Source organism: Bubalus kerabau, chromosome 7, assembly GCF_029407905.1.
Source record: "Bubalus kerabau isolate K-KA32 ecotype Philippines breed swamp buffalo chromosome 7, PCC_UOA_SB_1v2, whole genome shotgun sequence".
In the NCBI taxonomy this organism is placed as follows: domain Eukaryota; kingdom Metazoa; phylum Chordata; class Mammalia; order Artiodactyla; family Bovidae; genus Bubalus; species Bubalus kerabau.
In genome coordinates this window covers 29,238,281-29,262,454 of record NC_073630.1, presented here as the reverse complement: position 1 = coordinate 29,262,454, position 24,174 = coordinate 29,238,281, and the positions used below count along the sequence as shown (strand labels likewise).

The 24,174-nt window shown below is 44.3% G+C and overlaps 1 protein-coding gene and 1 long non-coding RNA gene across 7 annotated transcripts in view; one reads left to right on the top strand and one right to left on the bottom strand.

Moving 5' to 3' along the window:
* The window catches only part of LOC129657174 (uncharacterized), a 67,181-nt gene extending 55,181 nt beyond the window's left edge, over nt 1-12,000 (bottom strand). For 2 of the 3 annotated variants that reach the window (XR_008716578.1, XR_008716580.1), the window contains exons 1-2: nt 3,265-3,415; nt 2,872-2,994 (exon numbers count right to left, since the gene is read on the bottom strand). This is a non-coding gene — a long non-coding RNA (uncharacterized LOC129657174). Of the gene's footprint in view, nt 1-2,871; nt 2,995-3,264; nt 3,416-11,125; nt 11,194-11,853 lie in introns of those variants that run through there. The other variant, XR_008716579.1, reaches the window with a different exon arrangement.
* Nucleotides 12,001-17,724: 5,724 nt separating this feature from the next.
* Nucleotides 17,725-24,174, top strand: part of LEF1 (lymphoid enhancer binding factor 1) — a 116,047-nt gene continuing 109,597 nt past the window's right edge. For 3 of the 4 annotated variants that reach the window (XM_055587924.1, XM_055587925.1, XM_055587927.1), the window contains exons 1-3: nt 17,725-17,950; nt 20,311-20,377; nt 21,828-21,961. In XM_055587924.1, the coding sequence (XP_055443899.1) occupies nt 17,738-17,950; nt 20,311-20,377; nt 21,828-21,961 (414 nt within the window). In that variant the 5' untranslated portion in view covers nt 17,725-17,737. Of the gene's footprint in view, nt 17,951-18,711; nt 19,168-20,310; nt 20,378-21,827; nt 21,962-24,174 lie in introns of those variants that run through there. The other variant, XM_055587926.1, reaches the window with a different exon arrangement.

Genomic DNA, 24,174 nt, shown 5'->3' with positions numbered 1-24,174 from the left:
GCTCCCTGGATTCATTTAAAATATGATTTACTTATAAATATCAAACTCCACAACAGACATAGCTCACAACTATAACAAAGGATAAGTTCCAGGTGCTACCAGTGTTTGTAATTTTTATAGATATTCTTTCACTCAACAAATATTTGTGGGACTGTTTCTGTATACCAGGAACTGTTCTAGGTGTCTGGAGATACAGCAATGAAGGAAACACAAAAATCCCTTTCCTCCAGGAAACTACACCCTAGAGAGGAAGACAGTCAATAAATAAATGAAAAATAGGTACAGGATGTCAGCTGGTAATAAGTGTTACAAACAAAGGAGGAAAAGAGTATAGGGGGGACCCTTGGCTGGGGACACATTCTAATTTTAAATAGGGTGATCGGAGAAGACCTTACTGACAAGAAATATTCAGAAAGACCCAAAGGAGGTGAGGGAGTAAGCTATGTGAAGATCTAGGAAAGATAACTACAAAGAGAGCAAATAGTCTATGTGGGGATCGTGGGGCAAGAACTCACCTGAGATTTGAGAAACAGTAAGGAAACTGGTAATGCTGGTTCAGAGTCAGAAAAGGGAAGAGCAGGAGGAGACAGAGAGGAGAGGAAAAAGGGGTGAGTGGGGATCACGTAGAGGCGTGCAGACCATTGTGAAATCGTAAACTAAGGGAGAGTTCTGGGCAAGGGAAAGACCTGACCTGACTCAGATTTAAGAGGATCCCCCTGGCAGCTCTGCAGATGATAGACAGAGACAGGGAGGCTAGTTGGGAGGCTGTTGTCAAAATCCAGAGAGGTGATGGCAACTTGAACCAGGATGGTGAGAAGTAGTTGGTTCTGGTCACATTTTATAGGTCACAAAGTACAGGCATTGGAGAGAGATTAGATAACGGGAAACAATAGAAATGTTAGGGTGAAGGATGGTGCTAAGGCTTTTGGCATAAGCAGTAGAGAAACAGACCTATTGTTTCCTGAGATAGAGAAGACTAAACAGGTTTGGGGAAAGATCAGAAGTTGCATTTTGAACATGTGAAGTTTCAGAGACCTATCAGACATCCCAATGGAGGGTCTGTAGGCAGTTGGAACAAGTCTGTGCGTCAGGGATGAGGTCTAGGTCAAAGCAAAAACTGGGAGTTGCCAGCATCTACAGTATATTTAAAGGCATGAGACTGATGAGGTCAGCAAGGGAAGGAATCAGATAGAAGGGGCTGAGGGGCTGAGCCACAGGGGCAGTCCACAACCAGAGGTCAGGGAGAACACGGGGGACGAGCAGAGGAGACTGAGGGGGCGCCCAGAAGACCAGGAAAGAACCAGAAGCTGAGGGTATCCTGGAAACAAAACAGCTTTGAAGAAAGAATAGTCAACAGTGTCCAAAGTTGATGGTGGTCAAATAAGGAGACTGAGAACTGACCATCAGATTTAGCAGTTTCAGTGAAGAGCTGGGACCAAATACATGTCCACAGTGTGTCCGGGAGAGAAGGGTGAAGAGAAATGTATTATATCTACCACCCTCTTTGTGTTGGTGATTTTGGAACCAAAAGAAATGTCTGATTTTCCCCCCAACAAAATTAGGTATAATTATTAACTCTGCTTAATTTATCAACTCAGGTTAAAAAAAACCAACTAGCTTTTTCTTCCACAGTAGGGTGTTTGCCTAAGATTTTTATAATTTGCTTAATTTTCTGCTTTACTTTTTACATGAACAAAAATACTGGCTACACACTATAATATGTGTGGTATATCTGGTAAATATTCTTCATGCGTAGTCTCTGTAGTAAGCGACCTGAAGTATATTATTTATATAAGTCAGTAAATATGTATCTCTTTCTCTTCCCATCTGGTGGGGTATCCATAACCTAGAAGAGGGGTTTCCCTGATGGCTCAGTGGTAAAGAATCCACCCACCAGTGCAGAACACACAGGTTCTATCCCTGATCTGAGAAGATCCCACATGCTGAGGAGCAACTAAGCCCTTGATCCACAACTGATTAAGCCTGTGCTGCAGAGCCCAGGAGCCCAACTACTAAAGCCTGTGTGCCCTAGAGCCTGTGCTCCACAACAAGAGAAGCCACCGCAACGAGAAGCCCTCACACTGCAAGTAGAGAAAAGCCCTAGAGAAAAGCCTGTACAGCAGCCAAGACCCAGCACAGTCAAAAATATAAATAAATAAGTAAACATAATCTAGAAGACAGGAAAAAGGAGATGATAGGAATAAAAAGAAAAGCAAGCAACATTCTGAATTTTCTCCAGCCTGATGAAGGAGTCAGCTCCATTTAAATTCAGTATCCACACATGGGATGAACACACAAAGTCACAATCATCAGTGTCCACAGTATCAGAGGCTGGGAGTATAGTTACCTGACTCATGTACATTGTGAATTAAGTTACCAAAATAAATAGATAAATTTCTCTTTCCTTTTCAATTAAATCTGTGCTCTGTTGATCTGAATACAGTCCTGAGTTTCTTTAAACTATTTAAATTAGTTGTAATGGCTGCTGTATCATTTTTATTTGATTTTGAATTCTTCTTTCATCTTAGAAGAAACCATGAGGAAATAGGATTTCACTCACTCCCTGGTTAACTAGAAGTGAGAGCAGTTTTACTCAAAGGATCATAGTCCTAGGCTATAAATTATTGTTTCATTTCTTTTCCTTTTCCTTCTTTTTTTCCCCCCTTCAATTAAAAAAAAAAAGAACAGAAAGAGACAGTATAGCTGAAATACAGTTTATTTCCATAAAATGTTTCTCCCACAGTGCTGGGAATCCTAAGATAAGAGTCCTGTATTCAAATGTGAGAGGTAGAAAATGTAATTTACTTCAAGCATTATGTGAAACAGAATAAGCTCTTAAAAAAAATAAACCATAGTAAGTGAGATACTCACAGTAACTCATGTAGTATAATGTCCACTTGATTTTCAACCCTTTTTCACGTTTAGTAAGTAATCAAAAAATAAATAGATATGATGATGATGATGATTTTCATTTAAAGATCATTTTTGCTGTTGCTGTTGTTGGAATAATGAATATAATTAATTATAGAACATTAACTCTTGCATAGAAAACAAACCAAAAATACCCACTTTGGTTTATAAGTGAACAGGAGAAACAAAAACTATTTAATAAGTAAACTTTTTTCACAGATTACGACAATTTTTACTGTCTCTCTCTGTATCCAACTGGCCTTCTCATAGACATGGATCTTTCTCATTATCTTAATTTTCAGCTCATTTATAACTTATTACCAACACAGCCACTATACAAAGGTGTTTTCTTACCTAAGTGACTCTTCGTGGTGACCAACTGAGCACCTTAGGCACCAAATCATCCTTCTTGTCAGCTGTTAATTCCCTTCATTTTCAGGGATCAAACTATGAAATTCTCATAGCTCACCAGTGCAGTTTATCAAGCGATTTCACAGCCACATGCTGCAGGGCTTACGGCAAAAGGGGGACAGATGAAGGCAGTGAGAAGCATGATGGCAACAGGGAGCGTTCTGCAGTACATACCTGGGCTAAATCCTGAATGTTGCTTTCACATTTTTGTTTTTACTTCTCTCACAGCATGCCATGTCTCTTTGGACTACCAGGATAGTAATCCAAGAAGTTCTGACAGTTAGGAAATCATTTGACCTGAAACTTACTGCAGTTCATGCCACAATTTTGACCTGTTTACTGGCTGGATTGTTCTGGCATGGGCATCTGAACCCATATTTTAGTTGATAAAATTTTCCCTTTCCTGGAAGTCCAGGTTTATCTTCATATTAGAGGAAGAAAGAGACAGAAACAGAGAAGAAGTCAAAAACGTCAACTACTTCACAATAAGGGGAAAAAACATCAGACTACATCCTGTCTGTATATTTTAACACTTCCTATAAGAGAAATCCAGGAAATATGCTTTTTTTTCCCCCCAGTGAGTACAATTTTGTGTCACAGTCAAGAGACCCTCCTGTTTGCTGAGCTCAACTGCATTATCCAGTAGACTAGACCAGACAGAGGCTGGAGGAATGTTAAACTCAGTAGCATGCGCTAGGGGGACGCACAAATCTGCTCTCTTGCTCTGCTGTGTTTCTACACCCACCAAGGATCCCCATGTTCCCAAGTCTCTGGGATCCAGCTGCCTCTGGAAATCACCCCATCACTTCTTTCTCAACTTACCCCACAGCCTCCTCCGCCAAACGTCCATATCTAAAGTACCCAGACCTGTTCTGACTGCTGTGTCTGTTGGGACCACAAATATCATTTCATCCATTATACTGGAAAACAATTTGCAACACAAATATTTCAACAAATTCACTTGGTCCGTATTTCAATTCAGCATTTCAATTGTATTTCAACCAAATATTATGAGTTTCATTTCTTCCCTTCCTATAATGTACATTATCAACACATTTCCTGGAAAGGCATATTTCAATCTGACAAGTTTTTCAAATGGAGAAATTAAATCATAGAATTTAAAGGAAATGTGCAAAGCAGTCAGTTAAGAAGTCTAACAACACATGACATGTCACCAAAAATGTAGCTTAAAAAGTTGCTTCAAAATAAGCTCATCCCAACCTAGAGTCTGTCATACAGACTGAAGTCAGTCAGAAAGACAAAAACAAATACTGTCTATTGATGCATATATGCGGAATCTAGCAGAATAGTACTGATGAACCTATTTGCAGGGCAGGAATGGAGACACAGATGTAGAGAATGGACTTGGGAACAAATCAGGGGAAGGAGAGGGTGGGGGGAATGGAGAGAGCAGCACCGCCATATATACGCTGCCGTATGTAAACCAGATGCTCGTGAAAAGCTGCTGTTCACACAGGAGCCTAGCCTGGTCCCTGACGGCGGGACGGGAGTGCAGGTGGGAGGGAGGCTCAAGAAGGAGGGGATACACGTATACTTAGGACCGATTCACCTTGCTGTACAGCAGAAACCAACACAACACAGTAAAGCAATTACCCTCCAAGTAAAAATACATTTTAAAAAAAGTTCACCCCATAGCTCTGGGAATTTCTGACGATTGACATGTTCTGTATCTTGATTGGAAGGATGATGTCACAAGTGTGTATATATATATATATATATATTTATTTATAAAAACTCATTGAATTGTACACTTAAGACCTGTGCATTTCACTGTTTAACTTTTAGCTTAGAGATTGACAAGCCCATCTTTCTCACTGCTGTAAATGATCAGAGCCCCTTGCATTAGTTTCCACATACCTACTAGCTGGCCTTGAAATTAGTGCCTCATCCTCTTCTTTTCCTTGCTGATTAATTACTTTATGTTCTTTCTTTTTTATTATTATCATCAAAATTCCCTAGGATCAGTTCATTTTTTAAATATTTATATCATATCACATTTAACATTGTATTATCTTCTTTTACTGTATATAACTACTGATTCACTGTATATAAATGTTTCTGAAAGTACAAAGAAGATAAAAACCATCCATGTCTCTACTATTCAGAAAAAACTACTCTCAGTATTTTAGTTTCTACACTTCTGAGTATATTCAATAGACACTGACTGAGTGCCCACTTTGTGGCAGGACTTGTCCTAGGCACCATGTACTGTGCTAAGCAAACAGTACCCTGCCATCATAGAACTTAACATGCTAATAAATTATACATACAGAGGGATTTTAAAAAAATGAGGCAGGATTGTGCTTATTCCTTTATAATCTGATTTTTCCACTTAGCAAGACACCACCAATATTTTTTCAAGTGAACAAAAATTGTATGATGTCATTTTCATAGCTGCACAGTGCTCTATGATATGGCTATATTAAAATTCATTTAATAAACCCCCTAATTCAAACAACTAGACGTTTCAAATTTATAACTTGCATTTCTCTAAACATCTCATTACAATTTAAAAAATATATATATCTCATGATCTTGCTGGTAAAATACTTTTAGGAATCATGGCTAACATAACTGTTTTCCTTTAAACACCCTTCACTTCAGTGGTGGCACAAGCTTAAGCCTTAATTTTCTGTACTTTTGAGGAAAGACTCTATAGGTTATTTTCAAAGTTACAGTAAAGGACGACCTGTTCATGTACTTACACCCAAGAATACTTTCTACTATAAAGGTGCACCAAGGCCTTGGAGGTAGATACTGTACCAGAAGGTTCTTTACCCATTTCTTCCAGGAAATTTTCCTGCTCTCTCTATTGCATCAGGATTTAAATATCTGAAATGGGTGGAATGATTTTTGCAACTATAAAGCATTTGCCTAAGCCTGGGGCTAGTGCCTTATGAAGGTGTTTTGGTTGAAAACTCCAGGCACAGGACAGAGGGAGATTTACCATCTGGCCCATGTGTGGTCAAGAAGCCGCTGAGGAAGTAAAGCTGAAAATGCAGTCTGGGTGGGAGTGAGAGCGCTCTACATTTCCGGACAAACCTTTGATCCTACAGAACTTTGAGCTTAGCAGTTTTGCAGGGGAGGAGAAAGTCATTCTCAAAAACATGATACAGGAAATCTTCAACTTACATATTTCCCAAGGTTTAACAGTAAATTTATTATTTACAATGTTAAAAAAACACTCAGAGAAACAATTCAGCAACACACTTGAACAACTTTTCACTCAGCCCCTACTACGTGCAAAGCATTGTTATAGTACACTTAAGAAGATGATCACAATCTCAAGCTGGTTCACAAAGACTTATTTCACTCTCCAATGAAGTTGAAAGCCTATATTTGCAAAGAAAACAGTATATAACAATATATTGCTATAATATTCTTTAAGGAGATCAGCCCTGGGATTTCTTTGGAAGGAATGATGCTAAAGCTGAAACTCCAATACTTTGGCCACCTCATGCGAAGAGTTGACTCATTGGAAAAGACTCTGATGCTGGGAGGGATTGGGGGCAGGAGGAGAAGGGCACGACAGAGGATGAGATGGTTGGACGGCATCACAGACTCAATGGACATGAGTCTGGGTGAACTCCGGGAGTTGGTGATGGACAGGAAGGCCTGGCATGCTGCGATTCATGGGGTCACAAAGAGTCGGACACGACTGAGCAACTGAACTGAACTGATGCATTTTTTGATCATTTACTGTTTTGAGGGAATTGTGCAAGGTATTGGGGAGAGGTGCTTGACAAAGATGATCCAGACAAAATTTGTCATTAAAGGGTTGACAGACTATAGTCGTGTTACTACAGATGTTCTTCTGAGCCCTCCAAATGACCGGCGAGTGTGACCTGAGAGGCACACTCTCAAGTGTTGTGGACAACACACCAAATTTGAAAAACTTAATATAAAATAAAGAATATAAGATCTCTCATTATACATTGAAATGGTAATATTTTGGATATGTTGCTTAAATAAAATGCACTATTAAAATTAACGTGTTTCTTCTAGTTTTTTAATTTAAAATTAAATTGCGTGATAACTTGTATCGGCAGTGCTGATCTACACAATTATAGTTACTACCTACTCAGTGCTTATAACATAGGTCAGTTAACTTTATACCAATTATATGTGACCTTCCACAAAGGAGGTATTACAGATGAGGAAACTGAGCATTAAAAGGCTATAATAATTCATTTTATTCATTTTTTAAAAGATTTTTTTTTTACATGGACCATTATTAGTCTTTATTGAATTTGTTACAATATTGTCTCTGTTTTACATGGCATCTTAGCTCCCTGGCCACAGATCAAGCTCATACCCCTGCATTGGAAGGCAAAATCTCAGCCACTGGACTGCTGGGGAAGTTCCTATTTCATTATTCAATACATACCTGGTATATTTTCTGTGCACCAAGGGCTGTTAGAGGCAGTGGAGATATAGCAAAACAAAGTCCCTACTCTCATAGAATTTACATTCTAGTGGGAGAGAAAGGTAATAAATAAGAATAAAAATATATATCAGGCAGTGAGAGTGAGGAAAGACGAAACCTGTAAAAGATGGAGTGCCCAGACTTGCGGTGAGATGGGATTGGACTATTTTTCAGATGACAAGGTCTAAGAAGTTGTCATCCGAACAGAAACAGGAAGTGGAAAAGGGAGTCCTGCGAATATCAACCTAGCCGGGAGCTTCTGGGCCGGGGCAACAACAGGTAAATGACCAAGGGGTGGGTGGGCGTGTGTGTGTGTGTGTGTGTGTTTGTGAGCACACACTTGACACACTGGAGAGAGTTGGAAGCCACCACAACTAGGAAATGGCTCTGCCTGCACTGTGATGCGTGGCTGTTGTGGGGCACGTTAGGAGGTTACTGCAGGAGGGCAAGAGAGGTCTTACGAAGTTTGTCTGACTCAGCCACTGGAGATTTGCTGTTCCTGCATTACAAAGTAGAATAATCTAAAAATTATCCAGGGAATTTAAACAGCAAAGGTCAAATATCTGGACAATTTAAGCCTCAAAGCATATTTAAGAGTCTGTAAAGTTATCTTTTGGCAGTCAAAAATCACTATCAAACTTCATAGAATAGTAATTTATCTCTGTCCTTTGCTTTCTGCCAATTTAACCTAAGGGAAGTGGACTTGAGATCTGTAATTGGCAGAATGAGACTGCAGGACCTTTAAGTCAGATTCAGATCAAGCAAATTAGTTTCATTTTTGCCAAAGAAAAGCATTTTGTTGAGCCAGATGACAATTTTGAAGCCTAAACTATTTGCACTGGCTCTGTCTACCTTCTGAACTACTCTCATAATTGCTAATTCTGAGTTTAAGGATAACAGCACACACAAGACAGAGTTAAGGAAAGAACTAGAAGCTGTATCTTGCATAAATGTATAAATGAGTCTGAATAACTCCACTCACTAAGTTTGTTTTTATGGACAGAAGCAGTTCAAATAAAAGAAAGCATCCTCAAGGTTAAATGTTAGGTAGGCCAAGCCCTTCCTCTTTTGAGTGGTAGATGAAGGTTTAAAATAGGTACCCAGTTTCAAATGAAAACAAAAAATCAATCACAAGGAACCCCAAAAGTCATGTCATGATAAAAAGGAGGCTCAATCCTGACCCTCCAGGTTGGTTTATTTACTTTGATGGAACTCATTGGAAAATTGTTCAGCTCCACGCTTCACTATGCCTGTGTAGATGTGTTTTCTGGGTACTGGATGTAGTTCCTGTCAGTCAGGCACTTTCCTGGAGCACTAAAATGTACAGATTACGCACATCAAAGGCAGGCTGCAACCACTGTAGTTGAAATTTACACAAATCTGTGCTAGGAGTAACTGGATAAACAATGAGACTTAATGACCTTGTTCTGCATTAATCTCCATATGGCTCTGTTGGTTCTGCTCTTGCCTTTAGGCAAGAAGGTTGTGGCTTTGGCTTCTAGCCTCAAACCAGGGATTAGGCGCTGGCCCAATGCTGACAGAGCCCAGAGCCCTGCTTCTACAGCCCAGGAAGCCTGAGCAGACTACAGAGGCTTCCATCTTAAGAGGTACGTTTACCACGATTCAAGAAACACCCTTATTACCATATTCACTGAGGAAACAGATTTATAAAAATAGGAAAAATCCTTTAGTCATGCCCCCCCCTGCCACCTTCAGAGAAATTACTTTCTTCCAGAGGGCCCCAGGTTTTCCCTGAGTATTTTCAGGGCCTCTCTACTGATCCCCTCAAAATAAGACAGAACCCTCAGTGCCTTGGCCCCATGTTCCTCTTTCAGCCAAAAATAAATTTTAAAAATGGCTGTATCCATAAAGAAGAGTGAAAGGAAGGACTGAAGTGCACTGGCTCAGTATTTCTGTCTCATCTGGGACTTTGGGGAAAGGATACATTAAAATTTGAAGGTTCCCCCTCCTAAGTGCTCCCCCACCCCAACACTGCGGTAGAGTCCCTTCAATACTGTTTGTGAAATTTGCATGGTGCTGGTAGAACAGTCAAAAGAGTTGGAACATCTCAAAAGGGTGCTATACCTGAGCAGCCTTGGGCCACAGTAAAAGGAGACCAGGACACTGGAAACCACCCCTTACTCCTGCTTTCATCACTTTGTATACAGGTCACAGTGAAATATTTATACTGGGAGGTGGAGCTCAGGAAATGCCTCCATCTGTGGGGCTACCCTGGGTTAGGATCACGCATGAACTACACTCAGCTAAAGGCCCGAAGTGCTACACGTGTGGCACTCCTGTCACTTCACACCCAGCCCCAGCCGTAAACTTTATTGCCTTGTAAACTTGAGATGCCTCAACCTAAGACATGTAATCACATTCAATTCTGAAACAATTTTTGGTGTCCCAAGAACACCTCTTATATACCCTTCTAGTCACTCTCCTTGTGTCCTTACTTCTGTTGTTTTGAGTATATTATCCATATACACGTTGCTCCTTTCATAAGTGAGTGAAGTCGCTCAGTCGTGTCCAACTCTGTAGCCTGCCAGGCTCCTCCGTCCATGGGATTTTCCAGGCAAGGATACTGGAGTGGGTTGCCATTTCCTTCTCCAGGAGATCTTCCCGTTTCAGGGATTGAACCCGAGTCTCCCGCACTGCAGGCAGACTCTCTACTGTCTGAGCTACCAGGGAAGCTCCTTTCATAGGCCATCACATTACCAAAGCTGTTTACAAAGTCATTGCAGCTGTGTCAAATGCCTCACAAAAAAAAATCATCTAGGGAATCCCCTGGTGGTCCAGAGGTTAGGACCCCTCACTTCCATTGGAAAGGGCACAGATCACTGGCTGGGGAAACTTGCATGCCATAGGCGCAGCCAAAGAAGTCTGTACCAGTGCCATTTTTCTTCATCCATTTATCAGTTCATTAAGAGTCCATCGTAAACATGAGGAAGAGTTAAAGCACATTCCCTCTCTTCCCATAATGTTCGTTCTCCCACCATACTCACTTCTAGGATGATAAACACTAAGGTGATTCTGATGCCTTTACAACACAACTGTTGAAGATGTGGCCAGGGTCACAGCAAGAGATGTCTAAGTGTGAAACCATCCCCATTTGGTCCTGTGGTAAAGGTGCTTAAAGATTTTTGTTTGACACTTAGAGAACTGCTTGAAAGTCATCTTTGCTTCATACCTGACATTTGCATATACTTTCATATGCATTACCTCACTGAACCATTACAACAATCTCGTCACATACGCTATTATTATACATATTTTGCAGAAAGGAAACTGAGCCTGGATGAGGTTAAATGGCTTGCCTGAGGTCACCACAGCATGAGGGGAAGTGGCGGTACCCACCTCCAACCCAGGATTTCCGACGCTTCGCAGCACACTATTGCAAAGCTGTCTCTTTATGTTGGTTTGTTCTGAAAAACAGAATATTGCTCAAGAAGTCCATTCAATAAGAGACGTTAGAGGGTTTTTCTTTGTTGTTGTTTTTGCTATAAAGACAGAAACTTTCTGGCTAGTCAGCATGTCAGAAAAGACTTCCAAAGTCGATCAGTAAGAGGACATCAAATCATAGACACCAGTTTTGATAGTGAGTGCTTTGGTAAAATAAGTCTTAACACTGGTTTTCCAGACTTCACGGCACACTGTACAGTGTGTAGAAAAAGCAGCACTGTGCACAAGGAACATGTGCACACGTGTGTCAACGTTCTCTCCCCAAATGCAGAATAAAGCGCTAAGCAGACTGAAATAAGATAATATTTATGGCTGAAGAAATTCAACTTCACATAACGGCAATTATGAACAAGATATTTTCCCTAATAAAATTACTGCAAAACAAAATCTGGAGAAACTAAGTGTTTCCCTATGTCTTCTTTATTTTACTCCATGTGTCCAAAAATGGTTGCGGCAAAGAAAGAGTATAGCAAGCACAGGCAGAAGAGTCCTAGCCAGACGGCCTCTGCTGAGGGTTGCTTTTGCTTTAGAAACTGGAATGTGTCCAGGCTTGATTTTTATTTTCAATTCACATTTCAGATCCAGCTCCCCAAACTCTTTGATCTTTCTCCCTGTCTCCTTACCCGGAAGAGAACCCTTGGCCTTCTCAGCTGGGAGCTGGGAGCACACGTGGAAAGACTGGCTCGGATCCATCTTCCTTCCAAATTTAGTCACACAAAGGGGCCTGTAAGGGAAAAAAGAAAGGATGAAAGCGGCAGCCGCCAGGACTTCAAAGGCCGCGCCGCCGCGCCGGCCCGGCGCAGGCGCCGCCCTCCGCGGATATAAGGCGCGGCTCGCGCGCGCGGGCGGCCTTTCTGCGCGGCGGCTCCGCGCGCGTCCCCGGCCCGAGGGCGGGTGGACTGGGGACCCGGCGGCTGAGGGAGGGGCCGGAGGGCGGGCCGAGACAGGTCCTCACACCAAGTGAAAGACGCCTGAGAAAAGTTTTCAGAAAGGAGGGAAAAGACTTTCACGTCCAGCCCAGGAGGCGAGCCGTCCCGGCGGCCAATTGTATTCCAGCTCCCACACCCGTGCCATCCCTTCCTGGGGATCCCCTTCCAGACTTTCATGCCGACTCCTTTGCGCCGGAGGCCGGGTCCCCGCGGGGGGTTGGCGGGGGTTCCGGACGCGAAGCCGAACCGCGAGGGCGCGTGGCCGGCCTCTTCCCGGGCCTCCGCCGCTTCTCTGAGCCTATCGTGGGCTCTCGTTGTCCTAGTCCGCGAACACCCCGACTTGCCTCTTCTCGCTGCGCGTGGGCAGAGGGTCGGCCGGCCGAGCCCACAGGTTGTGGGGTGGGATGCGGCCCTCCCTCGCGGTCAGTGGGAGGACCCGGCCCGCACAATGGCAGGAGACGCCAACGGGGGACTCCAGGGGCGCGCGGGCGCGACGGGCTCCTGCAGGCGACCCCGCGGGGCTGCGTTAGGCTGCGGGCGCCCAAGAGCGTCGGCCCCGCGGGAGCCGGGCGTCCGCAGGCGGCCGGATTGGGGAAGGACGTTTTCACGGTCCCCCGAGTTCTCGGTTACCCCGGAGGGTGGGGGGGGGGAGGCTGGGGGGCTGAGTTTGCATTCGGAGGAGGCGAGAAGAGGCGGAAGAACCCCTGGGACACAAACTGCCATTTCCCGCCCCCAGCTTTCCGAAAAGCCCGTTAAACTGAAGATGCCCACAGCTTTAGTCCCCTGGTGACGCAGGGGTGGGAAATGGAGGGGTGTTGGTGTTCCGTCCCTGGAATCACATTATTCGTTTTTCTAGTCCTTCACGCTCGCGTCTCTCTCTTCCAGCATCCTCTTCCGTACCCCCTCCTCCGGCCACCTCCTTCCTCTGGGATCCCACCAAAGTTGTCGCTGGGAGAGAGTCCAGGCCACACAAAGGGGGAGACCCGGAGCCCGGGCGGGGGCTTAGGGCTGAGGAGGCGGAGAGGGCTCTTTAGGGCACCGCGCTTTTCTCTCTTCCCTGTAATTAAGTACTCATTGGCGTGTCTACAGCTGACTTGACTTGGCAACGACCCCTTCCCCCCACAGGTAGGAGGGGTCTCTGGTGTGGGTGGGGGTCAGTCTAGTTCCCCTGTCCGCAGCCGCGGGGGGCTGAGCTGTATGCACCTTGCCGACTTCGAGAACCGTCTTTGCAGCCCCCCTCTCCCTGTTCTGGCGCAGGGTGGGCGCCTCGTCCCCCATGCGCAGCGCGGGCGTCGGCGCCCGGCTTAGAAGGAAGTGTTGCTATAAAACAAGTCACAGTTCGCTCCCAATGTAAACCCCAACCAACCAAAGCCACCAAAAGGGGAAAAACCAACAGCAATCCAGTCCTTAGCAATTGTTTCACGGTCGGAATTAAATCACATCAAAACGCCCCCTGAAACCCACATCCTGAAGGAGTGAACCTGCAACAGCTAACCTCCAGTCGTTCGCTCGAGTTCACACGAACAACCTGCCTCTACATCCGAGAGAAGGGGGCGGCGATGTCTCTCGCTCGCAACACCCACCAGGTCCCGGACCTTGCGCCCCCAAAGGCGGCTGTGTATGTTACTAGCAGCCCCACACGAATTAGAAGAGACCTTTCCGCCACACAAATACCTTTGCCAGGAACTTCACTGAACCTGTAAAGGAGGGAAGGAACGTCTTCCCCGGGGTTGCCTCGCCCGTCCAGTGTCTCCCAGCTTTTCTCCCTGAAGAGACAGACTTCGCGTGGAAATGTCAATCTCCCTCCCAGACAGAGCTTAAAAAAAAACTTGAATGAATGCTTTCTAGAAAAGCCCCTTTTAAATGCACCTCGTCAGAAGACTTGCAACAATGCTAAGGACCATCAGCGAACGAAACACCCCGCACGCCACGGGGAGGGAAAACAGTCACGCAAATAGAGTAAGAAGCTGGGTGATTTCGTTAGAAACAGTCCTTCCAAAGGTGAGGTTTGCCGCAAAATGCAAAACGCAGCCACCTACCCTCAGCCCTTATAGCAAACAGTTCCCACTAGTTATTGTTCCCCAAATTCCCATCTTCTCGAGCTCTTAATCTTCAGGACACCTGGAGCTGAGCTCCAAATGACTCAGGGAGTCCAGATAATTAACATGAAGGAATAAATGGGATTCGAATTAGTTGCGACACTTTAACGGGGAGGGGGGCAGATGTAGGAGTCGTCATTTAATCTCTTTGGCTTCCAGAAAATCCCCCCACCCCCACCCCTTGACAGTCTGATGAAAAGGAATCTCTACTCTGGCTGTTTTGGTGAAACTGCATTTTCCAGTTCTTTTCCTGTCCGTCGAATTGGCGCATTTATGGGAGGATTTTTACTTTGTTTTCCCATATTTCTTTTAGAACAGAGGGTATGTGTGCTCAGTCACTAAGTCGTGTCTGACTCTGAGACCCCATTGACTGTAGCCTTCCAGGCTCCTCTGTCCATGGGATTTCCCAGGCAAGAATAGTGGAGTGAGTTGCCATTTCCTTCTCCAGAACAGAGGGAATAAATGTCTGACATAGCTACATGTTCACATCTCTGAGACATCACACTCACTGGTGCATAGTGAAGTTGCATATTACCAACCAAAAAGTAAAATTGAGTTTCCCCCCATCTTTTTAGTATTGCCTTACACATTGTAGAAAATATTCTTTAAGGCATAGCATTCTCACCTATTTGCAGAGGATTTAATGCTTTACTCTATCTGGCTCCCATCACTAGCCCTTTAATGTTACCCTAACCTAAGACACAAGGAGTGGGACACAACTGAGCGACTGAACTGAACAGAACCTGAGAGAAATTTTCCCTGTGACTACTGGCTATGCTCTATGAGACCAACTGAATGCTTTAAATGATAGTTTTAAAAATTGTTTCCTAGTGGATTCCCATCTCAAGTAATTACCAATAAGCGATATTTTGAGTGCTCATTTAGAGCATTGTTAACGTCTTTACTTATATGATGTCTAGCAGCATGCAATTTCTCCCTTACACAAAAGAAGAGGGATCTTTACATGACTATTCCTATATAACAGAGCTAAAGTCTGATTCTGTAATGTTTTCCCCATTTTCAATTTAAGGGAGATGGAGACACATTTCTTCCTGTCTCTTGTTTACTGTTCTGAGGTTTTACAGATGGCTACTGTATTGGGTATAATAATTTTGCCTGGATTTTTAACTGAGGGAGTTTGAGAGCCAAGGAACAAAATGTGATGTTTTCAAACTTCAGCTTCGTTTATACTGTAACTTTCACAAAGCATCTCCTTAAAAGTCCTGTCCTTGTACAAAATGCATCAAAGAGACGGTAGAGGCTGGGAAATTTTTGAGGTTGAATTTGGATTTGCATCTTCAAGGGTCTCTTTGAGCCCGAAGTCTGAGGTGCCAGAGACTGCCCTGTCCTCCCTCCTTCTACCGGCTTCACTCTCCTGGGTCCTTTTGCCTCCCCCTCCCCAACTTGGGTGGTTTTTTTTTCGTTCTTTATGAGGTTCCCACACATTGTGGCATGTATCTTCGAAAATACACGAGCGACCTAGTGTAACTGTGTGTGAGCTTCCTATGGTGAGGATATAATGAAAAAGATCTTGCTTAAAAAGCGATAATTAAGATTCAGTCTTCGGTTTTTTCTTCCTATTTTTCTCGTTAAGTCTGGAGGTTTTATTTTTGTTAGCATGTGTTCCCTTGTCCTTTTACATGTATTTAGGAAAGCCACAACTCTTTCTTGTTCTTCTTGCTTCCGTTCTCTCTTATTAGTTGAGCAATGTGTTATGTTTCCCCTTTTCCTTCTCTGTGTCCCCGATTCCCGCCTCATCCCCTCTGTCAGAGCATCTATCACTGTGGTGTCGATCACAGCTGCGGCGGCTTCTCTTTCATCTTCTTCCCACTGCCAGAGCAAGGGAGGGAGAGGGAGAGGCGGAAAAGAGGTGGGGGAGAGACTGGCGGAGGAAAGAGGGGGGTGGGTGGGAAGGGAACAAGAGAAGAGACACTTAGATGATGAAGTTAAACCGCTGGGGCAGAGTTTCTTGTCAATTTCACGCAGGCAAAGCGTGCCTCTCGTGGGTTACAAGAAACGCCGGGTCCTTCCATCCCTAGCCAAGTTGCCTGAATCTTCCCCCTAGGCGCGCGCGCACACACACACACACACACAAACACACCCCCCAAAACCTAGGACTTGTCCTACAGGCTCTGGGAAAAGAAAAAAAAAGTCCTCAATCACCACCTCCTCGCCGTCCCCCTCCCCCCAGCCCCCCCCCCCCGCCCCCAGCGGGCAGCCAAGGAGAGCTGGAGGCGGGGGAGGGGAAGGGGAGGAGAAGCGACGCAAGTGGGCAGCTTTTCAGCGCCGGCGAGGCGCGGGAGGAGGAGAGGCGGCGGGGAGGCGCAGCCGCTCACCTGCGGGGCAGGGCGCGGAGGAGGGACCAGGCTGCGCGCTCTGCGGCGGAGGAGCTGGGACGCGTCCGCAGCTCCGCACGCGGCCAAGCTCCAGGCGTCTCCCACCCCCCGGCCGGGGGAGCCGGAGGGGTACAGCTCTTTGACAAGCGGCCCGGCGGAGGCGTGGAGAGCGGCGAGCAAAAGAGCGAGCGAGCCAGACTGAAGAAACTCGAGCCGGGAACAAAGAGGAGTCGGGTTGTGTGTGTGTGAGTGTGTGTGCCGGCTCCAGCTCCCGGCAGAATCTTTTGGGTCCGAGGTCCCTGCTGTGACGCCCAGAGACCCAGTAGTGCCCTCCACTGCCGACTCCCTGCGCTCGCCGGCACAAACTTTATTCTTGGCAAACTTCTCTTTCTCTTCCCCTCCTCCTCCGCCCCCCACCTACTCCTCCGGCAGATTGAATGCGCCTGGAGAAGGAAAACCGAAGCGAAAGGGAAGGAAATAAGAAGCTTTGAAACGGACATCTCCAACCCGGGTGGCTTTTTTTTTTTTTTTTTTTTTTTAGTCTTCCAGGAAGTGGACATTTCATTATCTTCTGATTCTCCTTACACCGTCTCTACTGGGGTTAACGGGGCCGTTTTGCCCAGCTCGCTGCTTTTCTCGGGAAACAAACTCCTGGATTGTCATCCAGGGAAGCTAAGGTGGAGAGATCTGCGAAGAGTCGCGCCGACAGACCCTCCCCTGCACTTTGGAGAGTAGAAATCTCCTCCAGAACCGGCGTCCTCCGCGCGCAGACCCCGGAGACGCCGGGGCCGTGGGGCGGCCGCCCGGGCAGCCTAGCCTAGCGCGCGGCACAGACGCCCCCAGAGGCGCTGGCCGCCGTGGTCCTCGCCGCCCTGTGTTGTTCGGCCTCGGGGACGGGCGCCGGCGTCGGTCTCCGCCGAGTGCTCGGAAGGGGCAGGCGGCCACCGGGGCTCGGGTGCCGCTGCAGCAGCTCCGGCCGCCGGCTGCCAGCCCAGCGCTCTCCAGCCCGGCTTCCGCCCGCTCTACTCCCTGACGCATCCTTCCAATTCTCCTTTTCCTCTCCCCTTTTTCGTTGATCCCTTCTCTTTTCTGCTGTTGCCTGGGGTGCTCCCCCGGCGGAGCGGAGATTACACAGTGGTCGGGATGCCCCAACTCTCCGGGGCAGGCGGCGGCGGTGGGGGGGACCCGGAACTCTGCGCCACGGACGAGATGATCCCCTTCAAGGACGAGGGCGATCCTCAGAAGGAGAAGATCTTCGCCGAGATCAGTCACCCTGAAGAGGAAGGTGACTTAGCCGACATCAAGTCTTCCTTGGTCAACGAATCCGAAATCATCCCGGCGAGCAACGGACACGAGGTGAGCTGGCCGCTGCCCCATCCCTGAGAGGCGTGCCGGGTCCTGGGGAAGAGCCGAGGGAGGAAGGGAGGGAAGGCGCCGGGCAGCCCGGGTCCCGGGTAGGTCTGCTGGGAGCGGGATGGGGGGTGGCTGGGCTTCTGGTCTGCGTTCTTCCTGTGTGTGGGGTGGAGGGGAGTGCAGGGAAGCGTCCAAGTGTATCAGTTTTGGCGTTCGGTGACTAAACCGTTGGTTTGCGGCCAGGAGAACCTGCGTTTAACCCATTGACGTTTCGCCTTCGGCCTTTTTGGTGGGGTTCAGAGGGTGCCGTGCATTAAGGCGAGGATGTCTGAACAGCGGTCCTGAGAAGTTCTTCCGTAGGACGGAAAACAAAGTGCACCCGCTATCTCTCGGTAGATGTCTCTGCAAAAGTGCGTACACCACCAAAGGCTTAGGTACAGACCAGCAGAGCCGCAGGGAGAGAGGAAGGGGTGGCGGGCCCAACCGCCGCCGAGCGGGGCTAGCGCGGGGCCGGCCCGCGGAGGGGGCGCGCGCCCGGGCGGCGGGGGCGGTGCGGTGCCGGGTCCTCGCCGCCGCCGCGCCAGCTGCAGGAGCCGTGGGCGCGCCGAGCTGAGCCACCCCAGGAGGGCTCTCTCACTACCGGCTGGTTTTCCCCATCCATCGCCACTTAAAGGGGAAAAAAAGCACGCTTATGTTTGGGCCCGAATCAGGCCTTAAATCTATGCAGAAGAAGGGCGAGTCAGAGAGAGGCAGCGGAAGCCAGGGCACCCACTCAGGGGAGGGTGGAAAGCGCTTATCTGATCTCTTGGCCCGCTGCGGGCGATAGCGTTGGTAACCCGAGTAGAGTAAATAGAGACACGTGGGTGCTGGCGCGAGCAAGCCGCGAGCGGGACCTCGCGGAAGGGCTATTTCAGGCCTCGCGGGGAGCTTCAGAGGTGGGGGAGGCGGATGGACCCTGATACCCGACACTCCACTGGCCACCGTTGTTCAACAACTGGAGACGCTTTGGAGGAAATCCGGTAGAAAAGTCCTGACACTCAAATGGTTTCACCAACGCTTTTTCCCTCCAAAGAAATCTGGAGGGTATATTCTTTTTCCTTAAATGGCATCCTTCTGCCCCCAAAAAGAAAGCCTGTGGTTTTGGGGGCGGAGACATTTTGTGTTTTAAACAGCAAGTTTAAGAGCACCTCAGAATTACCTTCTTTATCCCAATGGCAGGGGTGAGTAACGCGTTTTGGAAGGCCCAGGGCCTGGGTCCTAAGGAAAACATTGGGGTGTTCTCTCTCCCCTGAATCTTTCATCTCAACATGCCAACTTAGGGGGGAAACTGGGGTTGCCCAGAGCATACCTAACTGCACTTAAAAGATTTGTGACTGTGTATTGGGCGGGGAGAGGAGGTCACTGGGAGGACACATGTCCAAGGAACCAAATAGCCTCCGAAACACTTGAGGCCAAACTCCTATTTGTAGAATAGCCTTTTCAAATTTCTGCCTTTTTTCCTTGTCCTTCCTTTTTCTATAAATAAATTTGCCACCCACTTCACATTTTCTACATGTTTTTGCCTGGGGAGAAGGGAGCTGTGTTTGAAGCCCTAGAACTCAGGTATTAGGGCTCTGTTAATCTTTGCTGGTGATAAGTGGGCATGGGGCAGACCCAAGGAAGATGGTGAAGGGTAATACCACCGATTTGCACGTGGTTGAGTCTGGGTGGATGGTGGTTACCAGAACTGATATTAGCTGGGCTACCTTTTAGATGTCTGTAGCTCGACTCTCAAGTTTTCCTCCCTTTAACCACAGAATAGTTCACTTTTCTCTTGTAAGCTCGCACTGACAGCCATGGTAGCTTAGGAGTAGGGGAGTTCCTGCTGTAATTGGTTTGGGACAATGGCCTAAGACCCCCACTTGTGAGTCATGGGCTTGTTTTTATTTAAAATGTCATTTTTGATTGCAAAATGATATTTCAGCCTGCTTTTAATCAGCTCTGACTGAAGTAAATAGTGGTTGAAGAAGCTATCAAAATGATCAGCCCCCGTAACTGAAATTCCTATCATATTAGGTATCCAAGTAGTCTTGATGTATTTTAGTAAACAGTGGTCAGAACAGCATGTGGATTGTTGACAGGTTCATTTCAGTTGTTATTGTCATTTGTAGTTTCTAGTACCGTAGAGGTAGTTTTCAGGAACACATTGAAAAGATTTCCCAGGACTCAGTCCTAGCCTGTCCTCTTAGATTAATAAAACAGGTAGATTGAGTTGCATCCAATCCCCCTTTTTTGAGTTACCAATGGATATGCACTTATATCATCATTGTCACAAACTCTAAAGCAATTTTCTTTCTTTTGGGGGTGGGGATTTGTGCTGGTAGGTGGCCAGACAAGCACAAACCTCTCAGGAGTCCTACCATGACAAGGCCAGAGAACATCCTGATGATGGTAAGATGCTAATTCTACTTCTCCCAACTTTATTATTTAACATGTACAATTTGTGAATATTAGTACATTTGCTATTTTTATTTGCATCCAAAAAACTCGAAGCATATGTAATAAGATTGTGCCCATTGTTTGACCAAAATGGTAAAAAAAATCCAGAAAACTTATTGCTTACCTCTAATACATATTTCCATAATTATAAAACTGAATGAGTTAAGGGCTTTTGAATTTCCTTTGGCTTCCAGATTCTTTATGGAAGAGAAATGTCTATAATGAGTATTTCTCTTTTCCTCATTTTCCCTAATATTCTAATTGTCATACATCTTTAGTATTTTTTTTTCATGCATTTTTACAAAGAGTGACAGTCTACACCGATTTATTTTCCAACAGGAATAGTTTTAAGTGGGTCTTCATTTGTTTGCAGTTTCTTGTTTTAGTGAGAAGCCAGACACTATATGCACAGACTAAATATAGCTCACTAAAGAAGAATCTAATATGTAAAAATATAACACTTTAATCTTAAAATTAAGAACTGTGCCTATGAAACATGATGGATTTTCTCCCCATTTCTGATTCTTGCTCAAAACTGTAAAAATCCTGCATGTTTTTTTTTTGAGACTTAAGGAGAACTCCCTGTGACTTTAAAAGAATCTGTGATCTGTAGGGTTCCCTTGTTGAACCGCCTGCATTTCTGTTCTCCTTTAATTACTTACAATTGGCCTGACCAGAATGAAGGGTTCGCACATACATGTCAGCCAGGGGAAGAAAGAGAACTATAATATCAAGCTTCCTTCTGAGCTACAAAGTAGATACACAGATAAAAGGGAAGAAATGTATACACTGAACACACACACGCAAACGCACTTTTCTTTGGCAGTGTGATATAAATGTAGCACATAAAATTAAGTCTCCTGGAGTTAATCCTTCATAAATTTGGGTAGTTGCCCATATGCTAGACACAACTTGCTCTGTCAGTAAAATCTAGAAATTTTCCAGAAATCCAGAAGTACAGGTAGAATTTTTTGAGTTTGCCTATAAAGTGGAGCATAACTTTAGGTGTATAAATATGTATGTGTGTGTATAGCTGAATAGCCTAGTGTATTTATATTATAGCTTTGTATGCCTATTTTCATGTGTCTGTATTTCTTAGTCCAGTTTGTTAGTATTAGAGCAAATTAAGTTAGATGGATAACACTTATTTTTGTAAAAACACCAGTCAGTACTGGAAGTAAATTGAACCACATGTTTTTAAAACATCTGGTTCACTGCTAAGCCATTTAAGAGAGTAAATACTGTCAATATAAAATAGAGCATAATAACCCAGTTACAATATTTTGTAAAACAAATCTCTTATGTAAAGTCTAATTTATAGTAGAACTATTAACTTTTCAGTGAAAAATACAGTGATATAAAAGGAAGTCAAAGCATCATTGATTGTTCTTTGCCTTCTTAGGAAAGCATCCAGATGGAGGTCTCTACAATAAGGGACCCTCTTACTCGAGTTATTCTGGATACATAATGATGCCAAATATGAATAATGACCCATACATGTCAAATGGATCTCTTTCTCCACCCATCCCAAGAACAGTGAGTAACATGCTGATGTTGCAAATTATTTTCAGAAGTGCAAATTAATTTGTATTTTTGGCAAAATGTTTGTTTTTTTAAACTTACTGGAAATGCTTTCATTATATATGACCAGTTGTTGCTAAATAAGACATGCTATAAGCAATGGCTGCCTTAAAATGGTGCTACTTTTTGATATTTTGACCTTCGGATATTAGCTTTTGGTTTATTGGTTAAGATGAATAAAAAAACAGATCATGAGCTATCATGATATAAAGTGAATTTAAATCAACAAACTCATGATTTTATGAGTATTATGCTTTCTACTCTGATGAGAGAGAGAAATTGATTTAATCTTTCAATTAACTAAGTGGTCTATGGCTTTCACTGCTGGTAAGCTATGTAGAATCAGAATTCCTTTGGCTCACCTGGAACTGAACATTAGGAATGTTACTTCAGCTTTTAAAACAGTGTCTCATTTTATTGTGTTAGCTAATGTTTCTTTAAAATCAGTTTAGGTGTGGGGGAGCAATGAGCTATTTTTACTTTATTGTCAGTTGCTAAGAAGTATCGCTTGAAAATAACTCTTAATGAAAAAAAAATTTTCTTTTAAGTGGTGGCTCAGTTAACTTTTAAGTTCTAAAAATGTGGAGGCATTATAACTGCCTTATACATTATGGTTAACATGGAAACCTCAATTTATATAGTAAGAAAACATCCAAAGGGTAACTTGTGTAGTACGTGAATGTGAAATGGAGTCCTCCCTGAGGTTCATCTCTTTGGAGGTAGTGGTGAATTTTTACTGATCCATCAATATGTTTACCTTCTTTCTGGCCTCACTCTCCCTGTGCCACCCAAACCCCAATGAAAAACATGTATGTTTGGGTCTTGGGGATGATGTTTCAGTCTAACTGGCCCTCCTGCGAGTCAAATCTAGGATCGTAAAATGGAACCTGTATCTTTGCTTTATTAGCCCAGTGCTTTCACCAAGTGAAAAGAAAAAAAAAAAAAAAAATCAGTGGAAGACATCTGGGGCAAGTACTGTCGTTGATATCTCAGTGGACAGAATCTGGGAACCATGAGATACTCCAAAGTAGAAAAGAGAAATATTTCCTAATCAGTCATGAACAAATAAAGAGTATGTGTGGTTATCTTGATTATCTGTGGACCTCAGCTGTTGAAGAGATCGATCTAGGAAATATAACCACTTTTTGGGGGGCACTGTGATTTAAAAGTTACTTTTTCCCATGAATTTCAAAAAGATATTTGACCTCTTAAGTAGGGGATAAGATTTTTCCAATTTTCACATAGAAGCTAAAATGGAGATCTAGGAAATCTTATGATGGTTGTTATAGGAAATAGTGATTTCACATTTTATTTTAAAAGGCTTTTCAAATATTTAATGATAGAAATGTGTGTGCGGTACATATGAATCTCTTGCCTAAAAAGTGAATGAACTAATAAAAGCAAATACAGTTTTTAACATTTAGAGGCCACCCAGATAAATGCTTCTGAGTTTTAAAATTTGTAGGAGACTTTGTTTCTGTTGAATTAAATATGCATACATATCAGATAATTTAAAGTTGGGCTATTTTTTTCTTGTTGATGTTTTGAAGGGGTGGGGGAAGGAGACTATATTTTAGATAAGAAATAACTGAAGATTTCTGCTGAAGCCTTTTTAGAATAACAAATAATCTTTCCAACAAATCAAACTATAGTCTCTGACTTGGTAACAATAGAAAATAGCCACTAAAATAATCTTACACTTTTAGGCTGTGAACACAGTTAACGCTTAATAAGTATTTGTGGAATTTGTTCTTCAGTTCAGCCAGTTCTTCTTTCAAGGCAATAATTTTTTAAAAGTCAATATAATAAAAATCTATTGTTATTTATATTGCTTTTCCCAAGAATATTGAAAATTAAGCTGCTCTTCCTCTTTAAACCAGCCTTTTTCCCTAGCCCCTCAGTATACTAATCATTTTAAATTGATAGAATGGAAAGTATTTATTGTTAGTGTATATATTAAAATTTTGAGGTCAGTGAATTGAACAGTCATTCATTGTTTAGGAAAGATTTGTGGCCAGAATAAATGTTGGTGGGGGTAGAGTGGAGGAAAGGGGTGTGGTTAGGAAACAGTTACCTTACCCTCCTATCTGCTGCTTTGCTTTTATTCTGTTCCATTTTAGAACACATTTATTTTAGGCACCTTTTCTTGCCAGTATTCTGCAGTTCGC